At 42.1% G+C, this 22,253-nt stretch overlaps 1 protein-coding gene across 1 annotated transcript in view; it reads left to right on the top strand.

The window, feature by feature from the left end:
• Positions 1 to 22,253, top strand: part of PREP (prolyl endopeptidase) — a 132,535-nt gene that overhangs the window by 69,016 nt on the left and 41,266 nt on the right. Inside the window, exons 8-10 of the mRNA XM_017878565.1 lie at positions 9,614 to 9,805; positions 14,079 to 14,276; positions 19,346 to 19,449. Coding sequence (XP_017734054.1) covers positions 9,614 to 9,805; positions 14,079 to 14,276; positions 19,346 to 19,449 — 494 coding nt within the window. The remainder of the gene's footprint in view (positions 1 to 9,613; positions 9,806 to 14,078; positions 14,277 to 19,345; positions 19,450 to 22,253) is intronic.

Here is a 22,253-nt window from a genome sequence, read left to right as displayed (position 1 = left end):
CCTGAGACTTTGCTGAAGTTGCTTATCAGCTTAAGGAGATTTTGGGCTGAGACAGTGGGGTTTTCAAAATATACAATCATGTCATCTGCAAACAGGGACAATTTGACTTCCTCTTTTCCTAACTGAATACCCTTTATTTCTTTCTCTTGCCTGATTGTCCTTGCCAGAACTTCTAACGCTATGTTAAATAGAAGTGGTAAGAAGAGGGTATCCTTGTCTTGTGCCAGTTTTCAAAGGGAATGCTTCCAGTTTTTGCCCATTTAGTATGATATTGGCTGTGGGTTTGTCATAACTAGCTGTAATTATTTTGAGATATGTCCCATCAGTACCTAGTTTATTGAGAGTTTTTAGCATGAAGAGCTGTTGAATTTTGTCAAAGGAGATAATCATGTGGTTTTTGTCTTTGGTTCTGTTTATATGATGGATTATGTTTATTGATTTGCATATGTTGAATTAGCCTTGCATCCCAGGGATGAAGCCAACTTGACCGTGGTGGATAAGCTTTTTGATGTGCTGCTGGATTCGGTTTGCCAGTATTTTATTGAGGATTTTTGCATCAATGTTCATCAGGGATGTTGGTCTAAAATTATCTTTTTTTGTTGTGTCTCTGCCAGACTTTGGTATCAGGATGATGCTGGCCTCATAAAATGAATTAGGGAGGATTCCCTCTTTTTCCATTGATTGGAATAGTTTCAGAAGGAATGGAACCAGCGCCTCCTTGTACTTCTGGTAGAATTTGGCTGTGAGTCTGTCTGGTCCTGGACTTGTTTTGGTTGGTAGGCTGTTAATTATTGCCTCAATTTCAGAGCCTGTTATTGGTGTGTTCAGGGATTCAACTTCTTCCTGGTTTAGTCTTGGGAGGGTGTTGGTGTCCAGGAATTTATCCATTTGTTCTAGATTTTCTAGTTTATTTGCTGTGTTTATAGTATTCTCTGATGGTAGTTTGTATATCCGTGGGGTTGGTGGTGATGTCCCCTTTGTCATTTTTTATTGTGTCTATTTGATTCTTCTCTCTTTTCTTCTTTGTCAGGCTTGCAAGTGGTCTATTTTGTTAATCTTTTCAAAAAACCAGCTCCTGAATTCATTGATTTTTTGATGGGTTTCTTGTGTCTCTATCTCCCTCGGTTCTGCTCTGAACTTAGTTATTTCTTGCCTTCTGCTAGCTTTTGAATGTGTTTGCTCTTGCTTCTCTAGCTCTTTTAATTGTGATGTTAGGGTGTCAGTTTTAGATCTTTCTTGCTTTCTCTTGTAGGCATTTAGTGCTATAGATTTCCCTCTACACACTGCTTTAAATGTGTCCCAGAGATTCTGGTATGTTGTGTCATTGTTCTCATTGGTTTCAAAAAACATCTTTATTTCTTCCTTCATTTTATTATGTACCCAGGAGTCATTCAGGAGCAGGTTGTTCAGTTTCCATGTAGTTGAGTGGTTTTGAGTGAGTTTCTTAATCCTGAGTTCTAGTTTGATTGCACTGTGGTCTGAGACACAGTTTTTTTTTATCATTTCTGTTCTTGTACATTTGCTGAGGAGTGCTTTACTTCCAACTATGTGGTCAATTTTGGAATACGTGTGATGTGGTGCTGAGAAGAATGTATATTCTGTTGATTTCTGGTGGAGAGTTCTGTAGATGTCTATTAGGTCTGCTTGGTGCAGAGCTGAGTTCATTTCCTGGATATGCTTGTTGACCTGTCTACTGTTGACAGTGGGGTGTTAAAGTCTCCCATTATTATTGTATGGGAGTCTAAGTCTCTTTGTAAGTCTCTAAGGACTTGCTTTATGCACCTGGGTGCTCCTGTGTTGGGTGCATGTATATTTAGGACAGTTAGCTCTTCTTGTTGAATTGGTCCCTTTACCATTATGTAATGGCCTTCTTTGTCTCTTCTGATCTTTGTTGGTTTAAAGTCTGTCTTATCAGAGACTAGGATTGCAACCCCTGCCTTTTTCTGCTTTCCGTTTGCTTGGTAGATCTTCCTCCATCCCTTTATTTTGAGCCTATGTTCATCTCTGCATGTGAGATGGGTCTCCTGAATACAGCACACTGATTTATCTTGACTCTTTATCCAATTTGCCAGTCTGTGTCTAATTTTAATTGGAGCATTTAGCCCATTTACATTTAAGGTTAATATTGTTATGTGTGAATTTGATCCTGTCATTATGATGTTAGCTAGTTATTTTGCTCGTTAGTTTATGCAGTTTCTTCCTAGCATCCATGGTCTTTACTATTTGGCATGTTTTTGCAGTGGCTAGTACCGGTTGTTCCTTTCCATGTTTAGTGCTTCCTTCAGGAGCTCTTGTAAGGCAGACCTGTTGGTGACAAAATCTCTCAGCATTTGTTTGTAAAGGATTTTATTTTTCCTTCACTTGTTAGACTTAGTTTGGCTGGATATGACATTCTGGGTTGAAAATTCTTTTCTTTAAGAATACTGAATATTGGACTCCACTCTCTTCTGGCTTGTAGAGTTTCCACTGAGAGATCCGCTGTTAGTCTGATGGGCTTCCCTTTGTGTGTAACCTGACCTTTCTCTCTGGCTGCTCTTAACATTTTTTCCTTCATTTCAGCTTTGGTGAATCTGACAATTATGTGTCTTGGAGTTGCTCTTCTCGAGGAGTGTCTTTGTGGCGTTCTCTTTATTTCCTGAATTTGAATGTTGGCCTGCCTTGCTAGGTTGGGGAAGTTCTCCTGGATGATACACTGCAGAGCGTTTTCCAACTTGGTTCCATTTTCCCCGTCACTTTCAGGTATGCCAATCAGACGTAGATTTGGTCTTTTCACATAGTCCCATATTTCTTGGAGGCTTTGTTCGTTTCCTTTTACTCTTTTTTCTCTGAACTTCTCTTTTCGTTTCATTTCATTCATTTGATCTTCAGTCAGTGATACCCTTTCTTCCACTTGATCAAATCGGCTACTTAAGCTTGTGCATTTGTCATGTAGTTCTCGTGCCATGGGTTTTTCAGCTCCATCAGTTCATTTAAGGTCTTCTCTACACTGTTTATTCTAGTTAGCCATTCATCTAATCTTTTTCAAGGTTTTTCGCTTCTTTATGATAGTTTCGAACATCCTCCTTTAGCTCGGAAAAGTTTGTTATTACTGATCATCTGAAGCCTTCTCCTCTCAACTCATCAAAGTCATTCTCCATCCAGCTTTGTTCCATTGCTGGTGAGGAGCTGCATTCCTTTGGAGGAGAGAGGCACTCTGATTTTAGAATTTACACCTTTTCTGCTCTGGTTTCTCCCCATCTTTGTGGCTTTATCTACCTTTGGCCTTTGATCATGGTGACATACAGATGGGGTTTTGGTGTGGATGTCCTTTCTGTTTGTGAGTTTTCCTTCTAACAATCAGGACCCTCAGCTGCAAACTGTTGGAGCTTTCTGGAGGTCCACTCCAGACCCTGTGTGCCTGGGTATCACCAGCAGAGGCTGCAGAACAGCAAATATTGCAGAACGGCAAATGTCACTGCCTGATCCTTCCTCTGGAATCTGTGCCTGAGAGGGGCACCCGGCCGTATGAGGTGTCAGTCGGCCCCTACTGGGAGGTGCCTCCCACTTAGGCTACTTGGGGTCAGGTACCCACTTTANTCATCTGAAGCCTTCTCCTCTCAACTCATCAAAGTCATTCTCCATCCAGCTTTGTTCCATTGCTGGTGAGGAGCTGCATTCCTTTGGAGGAGAGAGGCACTCTGATTTTTAGAATTTACACCTTTTCTGCTCTGGTTTCTCCCCATCTTTGTGGCTTTATCTACCTTTGGCCTTTGATCATGGTGACATACAGATGGGGTTTTGGTGTGGATGTCCTTTCTGTTTGTGAGTTTTCCTTCTAACAATCAGGACCCTCAGCTGCAAACTGTTGGAGCTTTCTGGAGGTCCACTCCAGACCCTGTGTGCCTGGGTATCACCAGCAGAGGCTGCAGAACAGCAAATATTGCAGAACGGCAAATGTCACTGCCTGATCCTTCCTCTGGAATCTGTGCCTGAGAGGGGCACCCGGCCGTATGAGGTGTCAGTCGGCCCCTACTGGGAGGTGCCTCCCACTTAGGCTACTTGGGGGTCAGGTACCCACTTTAGGAGGCAGTCTGTCCATTCTCAGATCTGAATTCTGTACTAGGAGAACCACTACTCTATTCAAAGCTGTCAGACAGGGACGTTTAAGTCTGCAGAAGTTTCTGCTGCCTTTTGTTCAGCTATGCCCTGCCCTGAGAGTTGGAGTCTACAGAGGCAGGCAGGCCTCCTTGAGCTGTGGTGGGCTCCACCCAGTTTGTGTTTCCCAGCCACTTTGTTTACCTACTCAAGCCTCAGCCATGGTAGGTGCCCCTCCCCCACCCTCACTGCCACCTTGTAGTTTGATCTCAGACTGCTGTGCTAGCAGCGAGCGAGGCTCGGTGTGCATGGGACCTGCTGAGCCAGGCGCGGGATGTAATCTCCTGGTGTGTTGTTTGCTAAGTCCATTGGAAAAGTACGGTATTAGGGTGGGAGTGTCCCGAATTTCCAGGTACCATCTGTCACGGCTTCCCCTGGCTAGGAAAGGGAGTTCCCTGATCCCTTGTGCTTCCCGGGTGAGTCGATGCCCCGCCCTGCTTTGGCTCATGCTCTGTTGGCCGCACCCACTGTCCAACAAGCCCCAATGAGATGAACCCAGTACCTCAGTTGGAAATGCAGTAATCACCCGTCTTCTGTGTCACGCTGGGAGCTGTAGACTAGAGCTGTTCCTATTCGGCCATCTTGGAACCTCCCTCTTGGAGCTTGAATGATTTTCATTTGTGCCACATCTTCAGGCTTATCTAATTAGACAGCAGGACTGAAGGAAATTTCCACTGTGCTTTGCCGTTGATGCATACTCTAGTGACTTTGGGTAGGGAGGAGTCATAACAAATATCACTGGCTCCAGGACCTTGTCAGGCAGCAACCATAAGGTGGTTACTCTGTGAAATAAAGGTTTCACATCAGGAAATGCTTTATTGTTGGGGGAACATTTAAGGAATCTGACATTTCACTGAGCCAAGATTTCATGTCTACAAATGTCATAGTCCAGAAAATTGTTTCATCGTTCTTATTATAAGCAAATGTACATTTTCTTATTCTCTTCAAATTTTGTATTACCAGCTAATATTTTCTTAAATTGTTTTCTTTTAAGGAATGGGGATTTTTTTTAAAAGCATTGTTTTAGGTAGACCAAGATTAATTGCCTTTGAGTGGATCACCTGCTGAGTAGTCTTTTGAGGTTAGTAGTTTATCACTGGATAAAAAAAGCTAATTGCAACTCAGATGCAGAGTTTATGAACATTTTTTCAAATTAGTTGAAAATTAGTTGTAAGACGTCTGTTTCTGGGAGTTTGGCAGTTTATATACTCTGAATGACTCCCAGTTGAAACAACTGAAATGTAAAATATAAAGTATCTTTCCAAATATATTGCTGAGTTGGCATGAAAGAAGGGAAACCATAAAGACCAAAGATGAAATGAAAGCAGGAATGCTGGAATGTGAGCTGGATTGTCCCTGAATGTTTCTGCTGGGGAAAGAGGGAAAGGGGGATAGGAAATAAAGCATAATTGGGAGTCTGCTGAGACATACTGTCAATATAAGGATGACTGATAAAAATAAATTTGCCAGTGGAGAGGCTGGGGATCAGGAGTGAACAGTAAGGAAACCTGCCTGTCTTTACCTAGGCACTAGAAGGGGTAGGGGAAGACAGGGTGTGAATTCTCCTAAAACACGAGAAAGGCCATCACATGAGTGCAGGTTGACTTGGTTGTTCCAATGAGATCCAAAATCCTCATGCCAAGAATTTAATTATATTGCTGTCAGGTTGGTTGCATCCCAAGAGGCAAGAAAGGAAACACACATCTCTGAAAGAGTGCTACTTCAACCCAGGCCTCCAATAATTTCCACAGATAATGTTTCAAGGAAAATCAGCAGTTCACAGTAAAAAAAGATCATAAATCAGATGAAGAAATTCACCAGCATGAGAAATTAGAGCCAGCAGAAATACTGGCTGCTGGTCAAATTATCAGTTGCCTAGTGAAAAATGAATATATTAATTATACTTAAACAGTGTGATGCTCCTTTTAAAAAATAAACAAGAAGCTTGGAAAGATGAGCAATAAATAAGATACTGTAAAAAAATTACCAGCCAGATTTGAAAAATGACTAAGAACTTCTAGAAATTTAAAAAAAGATTATTAACATTAAACATTCATTTATTAGGCTAAGGAAGAGATTAGACACAGCTAAAGAGATAATTAGTGAAATAGAATGTAGATATATAAAGGAACTATCTAGAATACAGCCCATCACGAGGTGGATGTTGAGTTTATAGACACAGAAGTTTATAGGCACAGAAAGAGCAGACTCTTTCCAATACAGATTGAGACAAACCATTTTGCAGAAGACAACTAGAAAAGCTGGGGAAAATGCCTGTTTGAAGGCATCACATAGCTAATAAGAAAGTGATTAATAACTAGTCTAAGATACTACCATGAGAATGCTGTAGCTATTTTAATATGAAAGTAGACTTTAAAGCAGAAAGCATCACTAGAGATAATACTTCATAAAAGGTTCAATTCAGTTTTATTTAGATGTGATACTTCTTTGTGTATCTAACATCATGATTACAAAATACAGGGAGCAAAAATTAATAGAAATATGAGCAAAAACAGAAAAATCCACAGGCCTAGACGAACATTTTTTAATAGACCTTTTATGTGACAGAATGGCTAAAAGAAATCAGTAAATATATAGAAGATTTGAACAATCTGATTAACAACCTAGTAGGCATGTTTACCATATCACACCCAACAACTTCAGAATACACATTCTTTTCAGTAACATATGGGAATATTTTATGTATATTTTCTTGAGACAGGGTCTTGCTCTGTCGCCCAGGCTGGCATGCAGTGGCATGATCTCGGCTCACTGCAGCCTCCACCTCCTGGATTCAAGCAATTCTCTTGCCTCAGCCTCTCAAGTCGCTTGGATTACAGGTGTGTGCCACCATGCCTGGCTAATTTTTTTGTGTTTGTAGTAGAGACAGGGTTTTGCTGTGTTGTCCAAGCTGGTCTCAAACTCCTGGCCTCAAGAGATCTGCCTGCCTCGGCCTCCCAAAGTGCTGGGATTACAGGTGTGAACCACCATAGCCAGCCTCCAATCGCTTATTTTAAATTTGAGTTTTTATTATGGGGAAGGTACTAATAGTTACTTTTAGAATTTTTTTTTTTTTTTGAGATGGAGTCTCACTCTGTCACCCAGGCTAGAGTACAGTGGTGCAATCTCAGCTCACTGCAAGCTCTGCCTCCCGGGTTCACACCATTTTCCTGCCTCAGCCTCCTGAGTAGCTGGGAATACAGGTGCCGGCCACCACACCCGGCTAATTTTTTTGTATTTTTTTAGTAAAGATGGGGTTTCACCGTGTTAGCCAGGATGGTCTTAATCTCCTGACCTTGTGATCCTCCCGCTTTGACCTCCCAAAGTGCTGGGATTACAGGCGTGAGCAACTGCGCCTGGCCCTATAGTATTTTTATCTTTACCTATTATTGCTAGTTTACAGTTAAGAAAATGAGGCTTAGCAAGGAATAAAGAGATTGCCCGAGGTCACCCAACTAAATAGTGTTAGAACTGGGGTTTTAATCCAAACATATGACCACGGGACTCTTTCTATGGTGGAGTTTATTTCCCTGTTAAGTTTAATTCAATAACAAATTATATGAAGATATGCTGCAGAGATGAATGAGATAATGAATGTAAAATTGCCTTGAGAGATTCAGGGAATGTAAATGAACTACCCAAATTAGTGTAGCAATTTCACTGTGAAATTAAAAGTAGATAATTGGAGAATAGCTAAGATCTGGCATTGCCTTTTAGTAGTTTAGAAGTCATAGAACTTTTTTGTTTATAGAACTTTTAAAATGTTCTCTGAACATCATCTGTGTCAAACACATGGTAAAACAGATGTTTTTCCAAGGGATTTTGTGGTTTCAACTTTAAATATTAAAAGTGGCGTTTAGGGAGCTATTTAAATGATGATGATATGGACGTACTGAAAATTTTCTTTAGTGATGATCATCTCTAGTTCTTAGTATTAAAGACTGGAAAATGTCCCTTTTATGCCAAAGAAAATTTTATTTTGTATGTTTCAAGTTACCTGCCACTCAGTTTTGTGCCAAGTATGAAACAGTGAATGAAAAGACAAACAAAAAGCAAATAAATACATGATTGTATCTTGAGAAAGAGCTGGGCACTAGGTTGGGTACGTGTAGTCCCAGCTACTCGGGATGCTGAGGCAGCGAGGATCTTGGGAGCCCAGGAGTTGGAGGTTGCAGTGAACTATGATTATGCCTGTGAATAGCCACTGTGTTCAAGCCTGGGCAACGTGGAGAGACCTCATCTCTTTTTGTTGTTGTTGTTGTTGTTGTTGTTGAGACAGAGTCTCGCTCTGCTTAGGCTGGAGTGAAGTGGTGTAGTCTCAGCCCATTGCAACCTCTGCCTTCTGGGTTCAAGCAGTTCCGTGCCTCAGCCTCCCGAGTAGCTGGGATTACAGGCATGTGCCACCACACCCAGCTAATTTTGTATTTTTAATAGAGACAGGGTTTCACCATGTTGGCCAGGCTGGTCTCGAACTCCTGACCTTCCCTGGCCTCCCAAAGTGCTGTGATTACAGTCACAAGCCATCATGCCCAACCGAGAGACCTCATCTTTTAACAAACAAAAATAAATAAATGAATATATCTTGAGAGAAGTGCTGTGAAGAAACAAACTGGGTGCCAATGAAAAGTGGCATCTAATAAAGGCCAATGCCAGTAAAGGACAGGGAGTGAAGCAAGTGTTGGAACCATCTGAAGTTGGCTAAGTGGGAAAGGACTGTAGCATGCAAGACCATGGGAAGGAATTTTGATTTTATTTCAAGTATAATGAAGAAGTCATTGAAAGTTTCTAAGGGCACTAACATGGACCAGTTTAGAAGATTGAGATATTGTGATGGCTGCCATACTGAGAAAATCAAGAGTGACAGTGGGAAGACCAGGCAGGAAGCTAATGTTATAGACCAAGAATTCTCATACTTGGCACTATTGACCTTTTTAGCTGGCTGCTACTTTGTTATAGGGCTGTCCTGTGCCTTGTAGCATGTTTAGCAGCATCTCTGGTCTCTACCCTTTAGGTGTCAGTGGTAGCCCCACCCTCAAGTTGTGACAGCCGAAAATGTCTCCAGACATTTTCAGACGTTCCCTGGGGGTGAAAGTGTCTGTGGTTGGGAGCCACTGCTGTGGAACACAAAGACTTGGGAGGGAGATGACGACGACTTGGAATGGTGTGGTGGCAGGAGAGGTGGAGAGAAGTACCCCGATTTGAGGCTGGCTCAGGTGGAAGAGGATTTACCAGATTTTGTGGGGGTGATGGGCTGGGAAGAGAGGTCCTTCATTCTGCCCTCCTTGCTGGGTGTTTCAAGGGCTCCTTAGCATTTTTCAATCCACCTACAACTGGTCCTTGCTCCTTTTCATGCCCTAGATCTCCCAAATATCTCTGCTTTATGTTTTGGGGATAAGAAAGATCCACCCTCCCCTCCCTACACACAAAGCAACACCATTTTTAAACATTAGAGAGATGATAATGCTTGGTCTCTTGCCAGGAATCCTAAAGTGGGTAAAACTGATCGATAACTTTGAAGGAGAATATGACTACGTGACCAATGAGGAGACGGTGTTCACGTTCAAGACGAATCGCCATTGTCCCAACTATCGCGTGATCAACATTGACTTCAGGGATCCTGAAGAGTCTAAGTGGAAAGTGCTTGTTCCTGAGCATGAGAAAGATGTCTTAGGTGAGAACACATGTTACTTGAAAATTGTGCTCTTGTTTTTGATGAGAACATCAACAAGTTAGTGCATCTCTCATTCTCTAGTGACCTGTTACAAGATAAAAAAACCTTCAACCTGTAGTCATCAGGAATGAAGTGTCTAAATAGTTCATCCAAGTTTTCATTGTGTCATATCTTTGTAGCTTAGTACTGTATCATGTAGAAATGCAGGGTCTTCAAAAAAATTGTAGAGGTAGGATTTCAGACTTCGAAGGTACTGCTTTTTAAAAAGTAGGTCAGTTGTCTTTGTATATTTAATGTCTGGTAATAATCACGAACATTTAATTTTTAAAACTATTTAGATTTAGAATCCTTAGCTTTAAGCTTTTGAGTAACCTTTGGCTATTGGCAGTATCCCTGTTGTTGATCTTAGTGTAGATTTAGAGCCCTCTTATTAGAAAAGGGAATAGACTATTGTCAGATTGAATTGAAACTCATCGCAGTTGCTGCTTTGTGCAGTGAACTATGTTAACCTCTTGAGAATGTCGCTTCCGTATCAGTCATGTTTCACAGAGAGCCTTTCAGTTCCCATTTATTCATTCTCTGTGATTTTTCCAAAAATGATATGCTGCTTTATAAATTATTTGTTGCATGAAAGTTGATTTTGACTAGAATAAAACTCATTAATTTGGGGACAGTTTTTTACACAAAAGAAGAGTTCAGTACCATTAGGCCAAGGAAGTTTACTTGGTGGTGGTGAACTTCTGCTGCTGGGTTGAATGAGGATAAAATAGGACCATTTAAAAATGCAAATATATGTGGTATATAATGAGGAAAAGAAGTCCCCCTTGAGATCTGCAGAGTGGCCCTATCTGAGATAAAGCAGTCCTAAAATGTGTTTTCCAGTGAATTAAAACACAGGTCTTGGAGTCAGGCAGATCCACGTTCAGGTCCTTGATCAATAAGGAACGATTTCTCCCTTGCTCAAGGTGGTGTGCTTTCTGTGCCTGGCAGGTATTTAAACTTAGCATTGCTTGGGGGTGGCGGGGGAGCAGCTGATTCCAGCTGCTTCTCTCGGGATCACAGGTTGCTGTGGGCACTTCCTGCTGGTCCCTTGTTTCTGCAGGTCCCTTGACACTGGAGAAAGCACTCCTGGGTGTTTTCTTGAGTCTGTTCAGCCCCTGGGCACCTGACTGCACCCCTCAACCCTTTTGTACTTAGATCTCCGTACCCCTGTAGGCAGTTCTGTTGGACAGGACCCAAGACAACTGCATCCCTGCTCGAAATTCACGTCTGTAACTCTGAGACAGCAACCCATTCCAGGCTCTTCCTCTCAAGTCGTTGGCCATTCTTCTGCCTTTTGGATTTCCAGACACAGTCCCTATAACTTGTAGATCTGGATCAGGCACCAGTACCCTGTCTGTGTTAGGCTGGGGTTGGTAGAAGGTGATAATCTTGTCACCCTCCCATAGGGTGGGGGACTTACAGGCAAGAGCAAGAGGGAATCTTATCACCTGTCTCCTCAAAACCCTCTGTTCACATTCTGACCCTTATTTATATTTGGATGAGGGATCCACGAGACACAAAACAGATTTTTGACCATTTATTTCAGTATCTTTGTGTAGTGAATCTGTTTCATAGTCACTTTGATAGCCTGATGGCTTCTGTCCAAACCAGGGCAGGAATGTCCCCCTAAGGGTAGTTATAGCCAGCAGTTAGTGAGGGCTTCCTACGTGCCAGGTTCAGCACTCTGTTCTTCATGCACAGACCGCATGCGTTGGTGCATCCCAATGAGACTTGGGTGGCATAAGTCTTCATGTAGGTGCTCAAGGAGTTTTTCAGGCACAGGTCAGGATTAAACAGTGATTCTTGTATAGGACACCATCATGGATGTTGTAACTGTTTCCCAAGGCATCTGAATTTCTGCCATTTAAAGTCAAAAGAGGGGTTTTAACTATGCCTTAAGGTGACATTCCATCTTATAGATGTAATGAAATGCAGATTAATGCTAGGAGATTTTGTTGAGGGGGGTGGTATATTTGTATAACCTTCCTTCTGAAAGGTTATAAGATTTTCAGACTGGAAAGGGGAAACCTTCAGTGTTCACTAGAACTCATCAATTTAAAGAGAAGCATGGTTGAATTTGAATGTGCCATATATCATTAGCACGGAGCGCCCTATTGAGAAAAAAGAACTAGAAATGAGTCATAAAGTACAGCTGTAAAGTCAGAGCTTTTATTAATGACAGTCTACAAATCACCTTGTCCTTTTGTTACTCACTTTTGTCTGTTTTATAATTCTGATGTACTCATAGTTAACACAGATTGATTATTCTTTGACAGCTATAATTTACTTCATTTTCCCCCCATACTTTTGTCTCTTTAAAACATTAAGCCACATGAAATATGTTGCCTGATTGAGGTTTTTTTAAAAAGTGCATTGGAGAATGAGCAAATTACTTTTGGTTGTGTGAGTTCTTCTTTATGTTCTCACTTGAGAAAAAAAAGCTTGCCCCAGTAATCTCAGCAGCCCAAGATCAAGGCCCCAGTGACCCTCAGAGTTGCCTCTGGCCAACATCTTGTTTTTTCATGTGGATAAATTCTAGCATCCTAAAAACGTGAACTGCTAGTTTCTTGGGTTATCAAAATAAGCAGCGTCAAGAACCCCACCCTACCACATGAAACCCAAGAAAGGCTTGTCTGTTCAGCACATGTGGCCTGTCACCTGCAGCCCTGTCCTCGCTTCCACTTGCTGCGGTGTCTCTCCCTCTGGGGGACCTGGCCCTACCTCAGGCAGACCTCTGTGCTTGCCCTTCGTTTTCTCCTTTCCTCATCACCTCTCACTCCTACTCTCCCAGCTCTGTCACTGAACTCTGTCACTGCAAGTTGCAGCCCTGGGAGTTGAGGAGAACTCTTTTCTCTACCTTACTCTCCATATCCCTGCAGGCATCAAGCCCTGGCTATTCTTCTTGGGAAGTACCTTTCATTTATCTTCTTTCCTGCCCAGACTTTATCCCCCGCTTGATGTGGTGTTCTCCCTGGCTTGTTGCAGTAGTGCTCTTACTCTTCTCCCCTCCATAGACTTCCATTGTTCTGCATTCCGCTGTCAGACACATGCATCCTTGATTAATGCCATCTTTGTGTTGCCCTTGTGTTCAAACAGTGGCTCCACAGTCACAGGTAACTAAACTCCCCTCTACCTGGCTCACTGGATGGCCTATCAGGCCACCACCAGCATCTCCATCTGCCTTAACCTGAACAGCTCTTCCTCTTGAAAACGGATCTCTCATTTGTTCTCTTTTTACCAGTCTTCTTTCTGTCCTTTCTGTTCCTTTCCCCATTCCTGGCTGTGACCTTCGTGCCAGGAGTCGCCTATCTTCCTGCACCTCAGGATGCTGTGCTTTTCCTGCTAGCCCTCATTTCCCCTCCATCTCCACACTCCTATACTTGAGACTCAATTCAACCCTTGCTTTAGGGCTGTCATTCGTTTTGGATCCTCAACCAACCAGTCACTTACCCTTGTTTATGGTTTATTACTTGCATTTTTATATGATTTTGTCTCACGAGCAGAATCGACCTCATCTTCCTACTTGTCTCTCTAGCACTTTGCAGGGAATCTGGTGGATAACAAGGGCTTATTACATTTTTATCTAATAATCCTGTCAGACATGAACCATGATTTGGCTTTTATTGTTTTCCTCCTTATAGCTCCTATAGCATGATAATGGGCACAAAACAGAAAGGCAGGGTTACTATTCCACACGTTATCTAGGTCATCAAAAGCCCCTGGCCGAGGAAATAAAATAGTCATTTATTAAAGGAATATGTTGAAATCTAGATGAATAATTAAAACCAATTATCAGGCTGGGCGCGGTGGCTCACGCCTGTAAACGCTTGTGATCTCAACACTTTGGGAGGCCGAGATGGGCAGATCTCTTGAGGCCAGGAGTTCAAGACCAGTTTGGACTACATAGTGAAACCCCGTCTACTAAAAATATGAAAATTAGCCAGGCGTGGTGGCACACATCTGTAATCCCAGCCACTTGGGAGGCTGAGGCAGAAAAATCCCTTGAACCTGGAAGGTAGAGGTTGCAGTGAGCTGAGATTGCACTACTGCACTCCAGCCTGGGCAACAGAGCAAGACCCTGTCTCCAAAAAAAAAAAAAAAGTAAAAGTGATGTTGCAAGTCTCATTGCTACATAGAGTCCTATGTGTAGCTCTGGAACTGTTGCTCAATTAAATATGTTTTCATTAATTTTTAAAATTGCATTAGGTGTTTTCTCTTCTTATCCTTTCAGAGTGGGTAGCTTGTGTCAGGTCCAACTTCTTGGTCTTATGCTACCTCCATGATGTCAAGAACATTCTGCAGCTCCACGACCTGACTACTGGTGCTCTCCTTAAGACCTTCCCGCTTGAGGTCGGCAGCATCGTGGGCTACAGCGGTCAGAAGAAGGACACTGAAATCTTCTATCAGTTTACTTCCTTTTTATCTCCAGGCAAGTGTTTTTTCACTGTTGCTGTTCACTTTAAAAATCAGACTGGTGTTTGGGTTTCTTTGGGGAAATGGAAGTATAATGCTATGTTATTGAAAATCGCATATGCTGTATTATAGCCAAAATTACTTACTGGGAATAAAACGCTAGAACAGATGCCCAGAACAAAGGGAAATGTAAATGCCTAAAATGGCACTCTCATTGATCTTATATTCCAAGTCTCTGTTCTTCTGGAGGCAGGAACAGCTAATGTTCTAGGTTGATTAAAAATTAGTACCAATGGGCCAGGCACAGTGGCTCACTCCTATAATCCCAGCACTTTGGGAGGCTGAGGCGGGTGGATCACAAGGTCAAGAGATTGAGACCATCCTGGGCAACATGGTGAAACCCAGTCTCTACTAAAAATACAAAAATTAGCCTGGCATGGTGGCATGCGCCTGTAGTCCCAGCTGCTCAGGAGGCCGAGGCAGGAGAATCGCTTGAACCCGGGAGGCAAAGGTTGCAGTGAGCTAAGATCGCACCACTGCACTCCAGCCTGTCAACAGAGCGAGACTCCATCTCAAAAAAAAAAAAAAAAAAAAATTAGTACCAATGAATACAACATTTGATTCAGTCTTTGGTCTATATGCACAAGAACACAGTGCAGATATAAAAATGTAAAATATTTAGCTATATCTGACAAAAAAATGTTCTCTGGAATAAGCTGAGAATCAATTCTGCTGTTGTTAAACCGAAATAAAATGTAATTCTGAAAGTATAGTCTTACATCATGAAAAAATTGTGTGTTATTTGGTTCTAATAGGAAAGGGAAACACTTGTAAGTTGTGGTTTTACATTTTATGGTATGGGTTAATTTTCCCCAAAGTAAACATAGCTCTCTTTTTAACTTAAAAAAAAAAAAAATTGGTCACATTCAGTTTGCTTTGTTTGGTTTTTTTCCTCCATTCCGTCCGTCTGCACTGTTTTTGTAGCGTCATGGCCATACACACACTGTGGTTTGTCCCAGGAGTCTGGCTCAGTTGGCAGTTTGCAGTTGACCAGGCAGACCCTTTCCTAAAAGCAATCTGGCTGAAAAAAAGTCTGCACTTTCCTTATGCACATAATGTTGAACTCCTCCAAAGTGCTTTTTGTCCCACTCAGTTTTGCTGCAGTCGTTTGGTCATTAGACAAAAAAAGCAGTCTTAGGGGAGAGCAAGGCAGGTGCTCAAGTGGCCCCGACCGCCTCTTGGGATTTGGCCAGTTGACAGTGATGTCTCGGCACTTTTATTTTGAGCCTCTGAGTCACAGAGCAGGCAATCCATAAGGAATCTTATTGTGGTGGCAGGTTGCTGTCAGGGTTATTAAAACCAAAAGAATAATGTTCTGTAAATAGGTCTGATAGTATACCTTGAAAACCTAGCAGACTGCTTTCCCAAGCACCTTGCAGTGGATCAAGAGAAACTAGGAAAAGCACCCACAAGAATGTGGAAACCGTTTGCACAAGGGCCAGAAGCCAGGAAGCGACTGTTCAAGAATTCGACTTCAGGGTGTCCTGCACCTTCCCCCATTCCCTCTTCCCCCTAGAACCTGGAGTACAGCAGCAGCCAGTGGACAGATGAGGAAAATCATTTCTTCTAGATAGCCGTTCTTAACCCACTGCTGCAGTACCCACAGTTTATTTCCTCCATTTACACTGGGTACAGAAGTTTGACTTTGGAAAATTTTGTATCTTAAACAGTTTAAATGGATAAAGGACAATGAGGAGGGCAGTGAGGGTGACTCACCTGCTCTTAATAAAAGCTGGAGTCCCCAAAGGCCTGTAAACCTCCTTCAGTGACCGCATGTGACCGTTTATGTCAGGAACAAGCTCATCATTACCTGGGGAAGAAAGGGCTTATTGTCCAAGTGTAAAATGTTGGGTTCTGTGCCAAGCAATGAAATATTATCCATGACTGTGGCTGTGAAATTTGAAAAGAGAAGTGTGTTCCTCGTTCTGTACTGCCAGGCATTTTCTGACCAAGCTTTCATTTTCTGACCAAGCTTTGTCTGTCTCCTTTTACTAGTTTTGCCTCCATTTTTCTCTTTTCTCTCCCAAATGCAATTTGATTTCTAAAACCAGGGAATGGGGCTTCCACACTCAGATCTTGTGAGACCAAATGCAAAAACAGCCATCAGATAATTAGATTAGATCTCACGAAAGCATGGATTGTCAGTGTGTGTATATACACATCAGCTCACAAGTAGTCTTGTCCTGGTGTCTGAAGGCTAGCTGTTCACTACTACAGTACAGAGCAGAGGCACTCAATTATATGGAAAGCCCCAGGGTCACAAGTAACTGCAGCTCCAGCTTCCTGCTGCAGACATGTGGTACCTCTGGCAGGTGCACACCAGCTGACTTTGTTTTCCTTGGATGTACATGGTGAAAACACATCTTGAGCCCAAGCCACTTGACTTATTTTGGCACCTTGAGTCACATTTGGAAGAAAACAGGCAGCCGTAGCAGGTTAGAGCACAGTGCACTTATTCCCTGTGGTTCAAACCACTTAGTGGTTGAACCTGTGAACTCTGTACTTGTGGAACCTTGGAGAGTTGCCTAGGGTGAGCTCCAGACCTGCGTGTTGTAATAATCTCGTAGAGCAGTCCCATATGCGTGGCTCTGGGAGTCAAGGGTGAGAAATCATAGAAAAGCCTTTCAGGGATTATCAGTGAAAGTCTAAACTTTTGAGACTTGTTTTCTTTCGTTCTTTTAATAATGTTAAAACCCAACCTAAAATCAGTTAAAACAAAATCTCTGTGGGTTACCAAGTATGCCGCCTTTTTACATACGTGACTTTTCGGATCCCCTGATTCTTGTTTTGGTGGCTTCTCCTAGAGTTGCCTCTTTCTCCTGACTACTCCTGCTTCTCCTTACATTTATTTCAGATTACACTGGGAACATACCAGCTGATCTCCCTGCCTCCTTCTCAAGTCCAGATACCTCCTCTGGCCTTAAGGGACTTCCATAGTTCAGTTCTCTTTTTTCAGCCTTAAACTTTGAAGTTTATTTCCTAGCGATCACCTAACCAACTCTGGTTTATGATTCTAGGATGTTTTCTTCAAACCCCACCTTCCTTGTTCTTATCCTCTGTGAGCCAAATCAGATGGGACACAAAGCATCATTAGATTATAGGGGTTCACATTATGCTGTGAATATGCAAGGGGCTAACCTAGATGGATCTGTAAATAGAAAGTATCGATAAAATATGTTAAGTGCCAATACCTCCAGGTTTAACACAGCCTCCTTCAAGGCACCACTTCTGGTGCACAGGACAGAAGAATAGGGAGGTCAGGCATTTGAAACTCTTTCCGTGAACAGTAACCAGCCCCTGTTGCATATTTATTTCATTCTGCGGTTAGATTTGATGTCTCAACCTTTCTAGATAAATAGGCGGGAGAGTCTGTTTCCTACTCATTGTCTTTCACTACAGAACTTTGGAGCCTTGTCTCAGGTCACTGAGCTAGCAACTTGCAGAGCTGGGAATTTTGGCTCCCTAGGCCTTTGTCATTTGCTGTACTATAGGTCATGGTGATGCCAGGGTGAGGCAGGTGCTCAAATGGCACATGCTTGGTCTGCACGCTGTCTTTGTTGTTGTTGTTGTTGTTGTTGCTTATTTGTCCTTTTTTTCAAAGATTCTCATGCTTTTTGTGTTTGTGGGGGGCACCAGGTACTGATCAAGAAGCTCTTAAAAATTAAAACATACCACAAGAGATAGCCTTTTACCCTCAAGATTACATTGATTTAGGCAAGTACAGTGTTCAGTATATCTGGTAAATTAGAATGCATGCTCACAGAATGCAACTGGAAGTATATATAAAGGTATATTCTAACAAATATCCAAGTGTAACTTCAACTAAGAAAGTCAATACTTGAGTCATGTTATACATCTTACTGTCAGCGTTAATCGTATACCCTGTTATGGTAAACTTAAAACGGTTTGTCTGTAATCATGAGAATTGAGACAACATTCATAAGGATTGGCGGCTGTGCTGTTCACCAATCTAAATGTATTACTCCTTTCCAGCCGGGGGCAGCATATTGTTTCCCAGCTGTTAGTGAAGTGCATACACAGAGGAGTCGAGAAGAAAGGACTGACATTTTAATAATGATTATTCCATTTAAATGTGCCCTGTGGGAGTACTGTTTGGTTTTTGGTTTTCCAGCAAGTACTGATGGGATCACTAAATCGATTTTTCATATACTTGACAGCACATGTTTAAAGTATTATGTGGGGAGGTGCTATTTCCACACCAGCCACTCTGTGGATGACTAATTCTGTTTTATAAACCATAGCAGTGTCATTGTTTTCAAACATTAATGACTTGTCTTATTATTTCTTTGATTTAGTTCTTAAATGTTAGAAAGTAGTAGCATTAAATTCGGGAAATGTTTAATTAGTGTTACCTAAGCTGGAATTCTTAGTATGTATAGTAGTCATTTTGTGTTGTGCACAATTACTGGGATTATCCAAATTGGAAAAGCAATTTTGTAATACCTACTGATCATCTTTGGTCCGTGATTGCTGTCCACATGAGTGTCCACAGAGGGGTAGGTGTCAGGTAGCAGGAGCCCCAGAGTGTTTATCAAGAGACCCCTGACTGGCTCTTGACCCTGGGCAAATCACTTGAGTTTTTTGTCAGTGACCTCCCAGGTCAAATGGCGCTAGATGAAGTCTACCTTTTTTTTTTATCTGAATTCCTAAGTGACCCAGCTTGGGGAAGACCAGTTAAATTTCCACAATTAGGTTTCTCACCTTTTCTCATATTCACAGAATGCATTAGAATCTTCTAAAATGTATACACTTACTAGTATTGTAAAAAAGAAGGCTGCATGAGATGGTGATGATGAGGATGAACACTTACATAGCACCCCTCATGCCAGACTCTGTTCTAAGCACTTGTCTGCAGTGAGCCTTCGACTGTGGTAAGGATTAACCAAGTCCCTGACAAATACTCCTCTCTTGCTATTACTGGCATTTGGTTGTAGTTTGTTATCCTTGCCCCCTTTGCATCTAGTGAGTTCCGTAGACTAAACCAAGCCTTCTTCTACTTTTTAGGTATCATTTATCACTGTGATCTTACCAAAGAGGAACTGGAGCCAAGAGTTTTCCGAGAGGTGACCGTAAAAGGAATCGATGCTTCTGATTACCAGACAGTCCAGGTATGGAGAATAAGATCTCATTAATGTGAGAGTTAGGAAGTCTGACTTTCAGGCTGGGCCATTCACACTGCAGCTTATCAGAAGCGGTGGAGGTAATTCATGGTAATACAGACAAGTATTTTGTAGCCCCCACTGTTAACGGTCATTGAGCCAGGCACTCAGGATTCAGCAGTGAGCTGGCGTAGTCCCTGCCCTCCCATAGCCTGCAGGTTCTGCTCCTGTGGCTGCTACTCTTGGACAGGAAGCTGGAGTTCTTTGTACTGGGGCTCCTATTGCAACATTTCTGTCTGTGTCGATCTGCTTGCTTGAATATGGGTTGTGTTCTAGCTCTGGTCTTTTGGCGTTGTAAATAACATGGGGTTTTGCTCTATGTAAAGTATTGACTTAAGTGCTGTGAGTCAGTGTTTTTAGTCTGAAGTTCGTGTGCATTTCTGCATGGCACAGAGTAGACAATAAAACATTTGAATGAATAAATTAATTAATTGTCATGTCACCACAAGCTTCGTCTTTGGCCACCATCTTTTCAGGTTAAGAATCTCCTTTTTTGTTTTTTTCAGCTCCCCAAGGGTACTGAGTCTTCCAGAAATTGAATCACTGGTTGATTGATGATGATGAAGAATGTCTTTGTTCCTTTGCAATGAGAGGTCACCAGTAGGGCACGAGGTGTTTATCAAGGCCCTCCCACCTGGAGGGCTGGACCACACGGGTCACAGATTAGGAATCGGAACATTATTTGTGAAGAAAGATTAGAACAAAGAGCTCTGGATGTTCCCCACAATGTTTCTGTGAAACTAGGGCATTATTATAGCTTGGTGAATTATCCTTCAGTTGGCTAGAAATGCTCTAGATGATAGGCTACATCTAGATCATGAATAAAGCTTTGTTTACAAAAACAGGTGGTGGGCTGGATTTGGTGTAGAACTATGATTTGTCAGCCCCTGTTCTATATCAGCATTTGGCACACTGGCCTTCTGTTTTATTGGAGAACACATGCCCATTTGTTTACATATTGCCTGTGGTTGCTTTAGCACTTAGAGTGGTTGCAGCAGAAACTCTATGGTCCAGAAGGCCTAAAATATTTAATATTTGCCCTTGAAGAAAAAGTTTGCAGAATCTTCATCTATGTAAATAGCATTTAAAAGCACAACTTTCTTGACAGACAAACAGGGCCAAGAAGACATACAGGGTCAAGAAGCTCTGTCAGACAGGCCTGAAATCCACCTGGGGCAAGTCATTTAACCTTTCTGCCAGTTTTTTTCAACTGTAGAGTAGAGATTGGTAGTATCTGTTTTTTAGGATTCCTGTGGGATTATTAACAGAGAAGGTATATTAAAGAACTGGCCGTAGAATATAATCTATTTTTTTCAATCAACATTAGAACTAAATATAACAGACTTTTAGTTTCCTGTATATTTGGCTTCTTGTTAGTTTTGTTTTCACAGTGAGCCATTGCCTGGAGTGAGATCCTGTAGGGGCCTGTAGCCCCTCTCTGGTATTTTCATGGTTCATAAATTCACCCTCATCCTATATCAATCTTTTAACATCAGTTCACTTTTAGTCTGGCATTCTTTGCTCTTTTTTCTTTTCTCTAATTTGTAGAAAATGTGTCCCTATCAGCTATGACATTGGTCTTTTCAAGGCCTAGTTCTGGTCCTTGCCCGGGTATCCCCAGCAAGGATAGGTGTGCCTCTCCTAACAGGAATGCCAGGGACACCCAGGCAGCATCCAGCAAGTGTTCTCTACTCTGCTCTCAAGAGCACAGTCTCAGCTACCCTAGGTAGGATGGGGTAGGGTTGCCCAAGAGAGATCCTGATGTTCTCATGCCTATGAGGGGGCTCAGCTCTGTATAAAACAAGACACTGCTTTCTTCTTTTTTCCACTTCCCACAAACATTTAATACCCAAGTGTTTAACTGCCTTTGGAGTGTGGGGAAGGGAAGGACCCCTATAATAATGACAGCTGCCAGGGAGGATGCTTCTTCCAGGGAAATACTTCTTTTTTTTTTTTTTTTTAAATAGGTTAAGTTCTAGAGCACATGTGCACAACATGCAGGTTTGTTACATATGTATACATGTGCCATGTTGGTGTGCTGCACCCATTAACTCATCATTTACATTAGGTATATCTCCTAATGCTATCCCTCCCCCCTCTCCCTACCCCACGAGAGGCCCCAGTGTGTGATGTTCCCCTTCCTGTGTCCAAGTGTTCTCATTGTTCAATTCCCACCTATGAGTGCGAACATGCAGTGTTTGGTTTTTTTGTCCTTGCGATAGTTTGCTCAGAATGATGATGTCCAGCTTCATCCATGTCCCTACAAAGGACATGAACTCATCCTTTTTTATGGCTGCATAGTATTCCACGGTGTATATGTGCCACATTTTTCTTAATCCAGCCTATCATTGACGGACATTTCGGTTGGTTCCAAGTCTTTGCTGTTGTGAATAGTACTGCAATAAACATACATATGCATGTGTCTTTATAGCAGCATGATTTATAATCCTTTGGGTATATACCCAGTAATGGGATGGCTGGATCAAATGGTATTTCTAGTTCTAGGTCCCTGAGGAATCGCCACACTGTCTTCCATAATGGTTGAACTAGTTTACAGTCCCACCAAGAGTATAAAAGTGTTCCTGTTTCTCCACATCCTCTCCAGCACCTGTTGTTTCCTGATTTTTTAATGATTGCCATTCTAACTGGTGTGAGATGGTATCTCATTGTGGTTTTGATTTGCATTTCTCTGATGGCGAGTGATGATGAGCATTTTTTCATGTGTCTGTTGGCTGTATGAATGTCTTCTTTTG

The sequence above is a fragment of the Rhinopithecus bieti genome, unplaced genomic scaffold, assembly GCF_001698545.2.
Source record: "Rhinopithecus bieti isolate Rb0 unplaced genomic scaffold, ASM169854v2 scaffold_10614, whole genome shotgun sequence".
NCBI lineage: Eukaryota > Metazoa > Chordata > Mammalia > Primates > Cercopithecidae > Rhinopithecus > Rhinopithecus bieti.
This window is presented reverse-complemented; position numbering and strand designations above follow the sequence as displayed.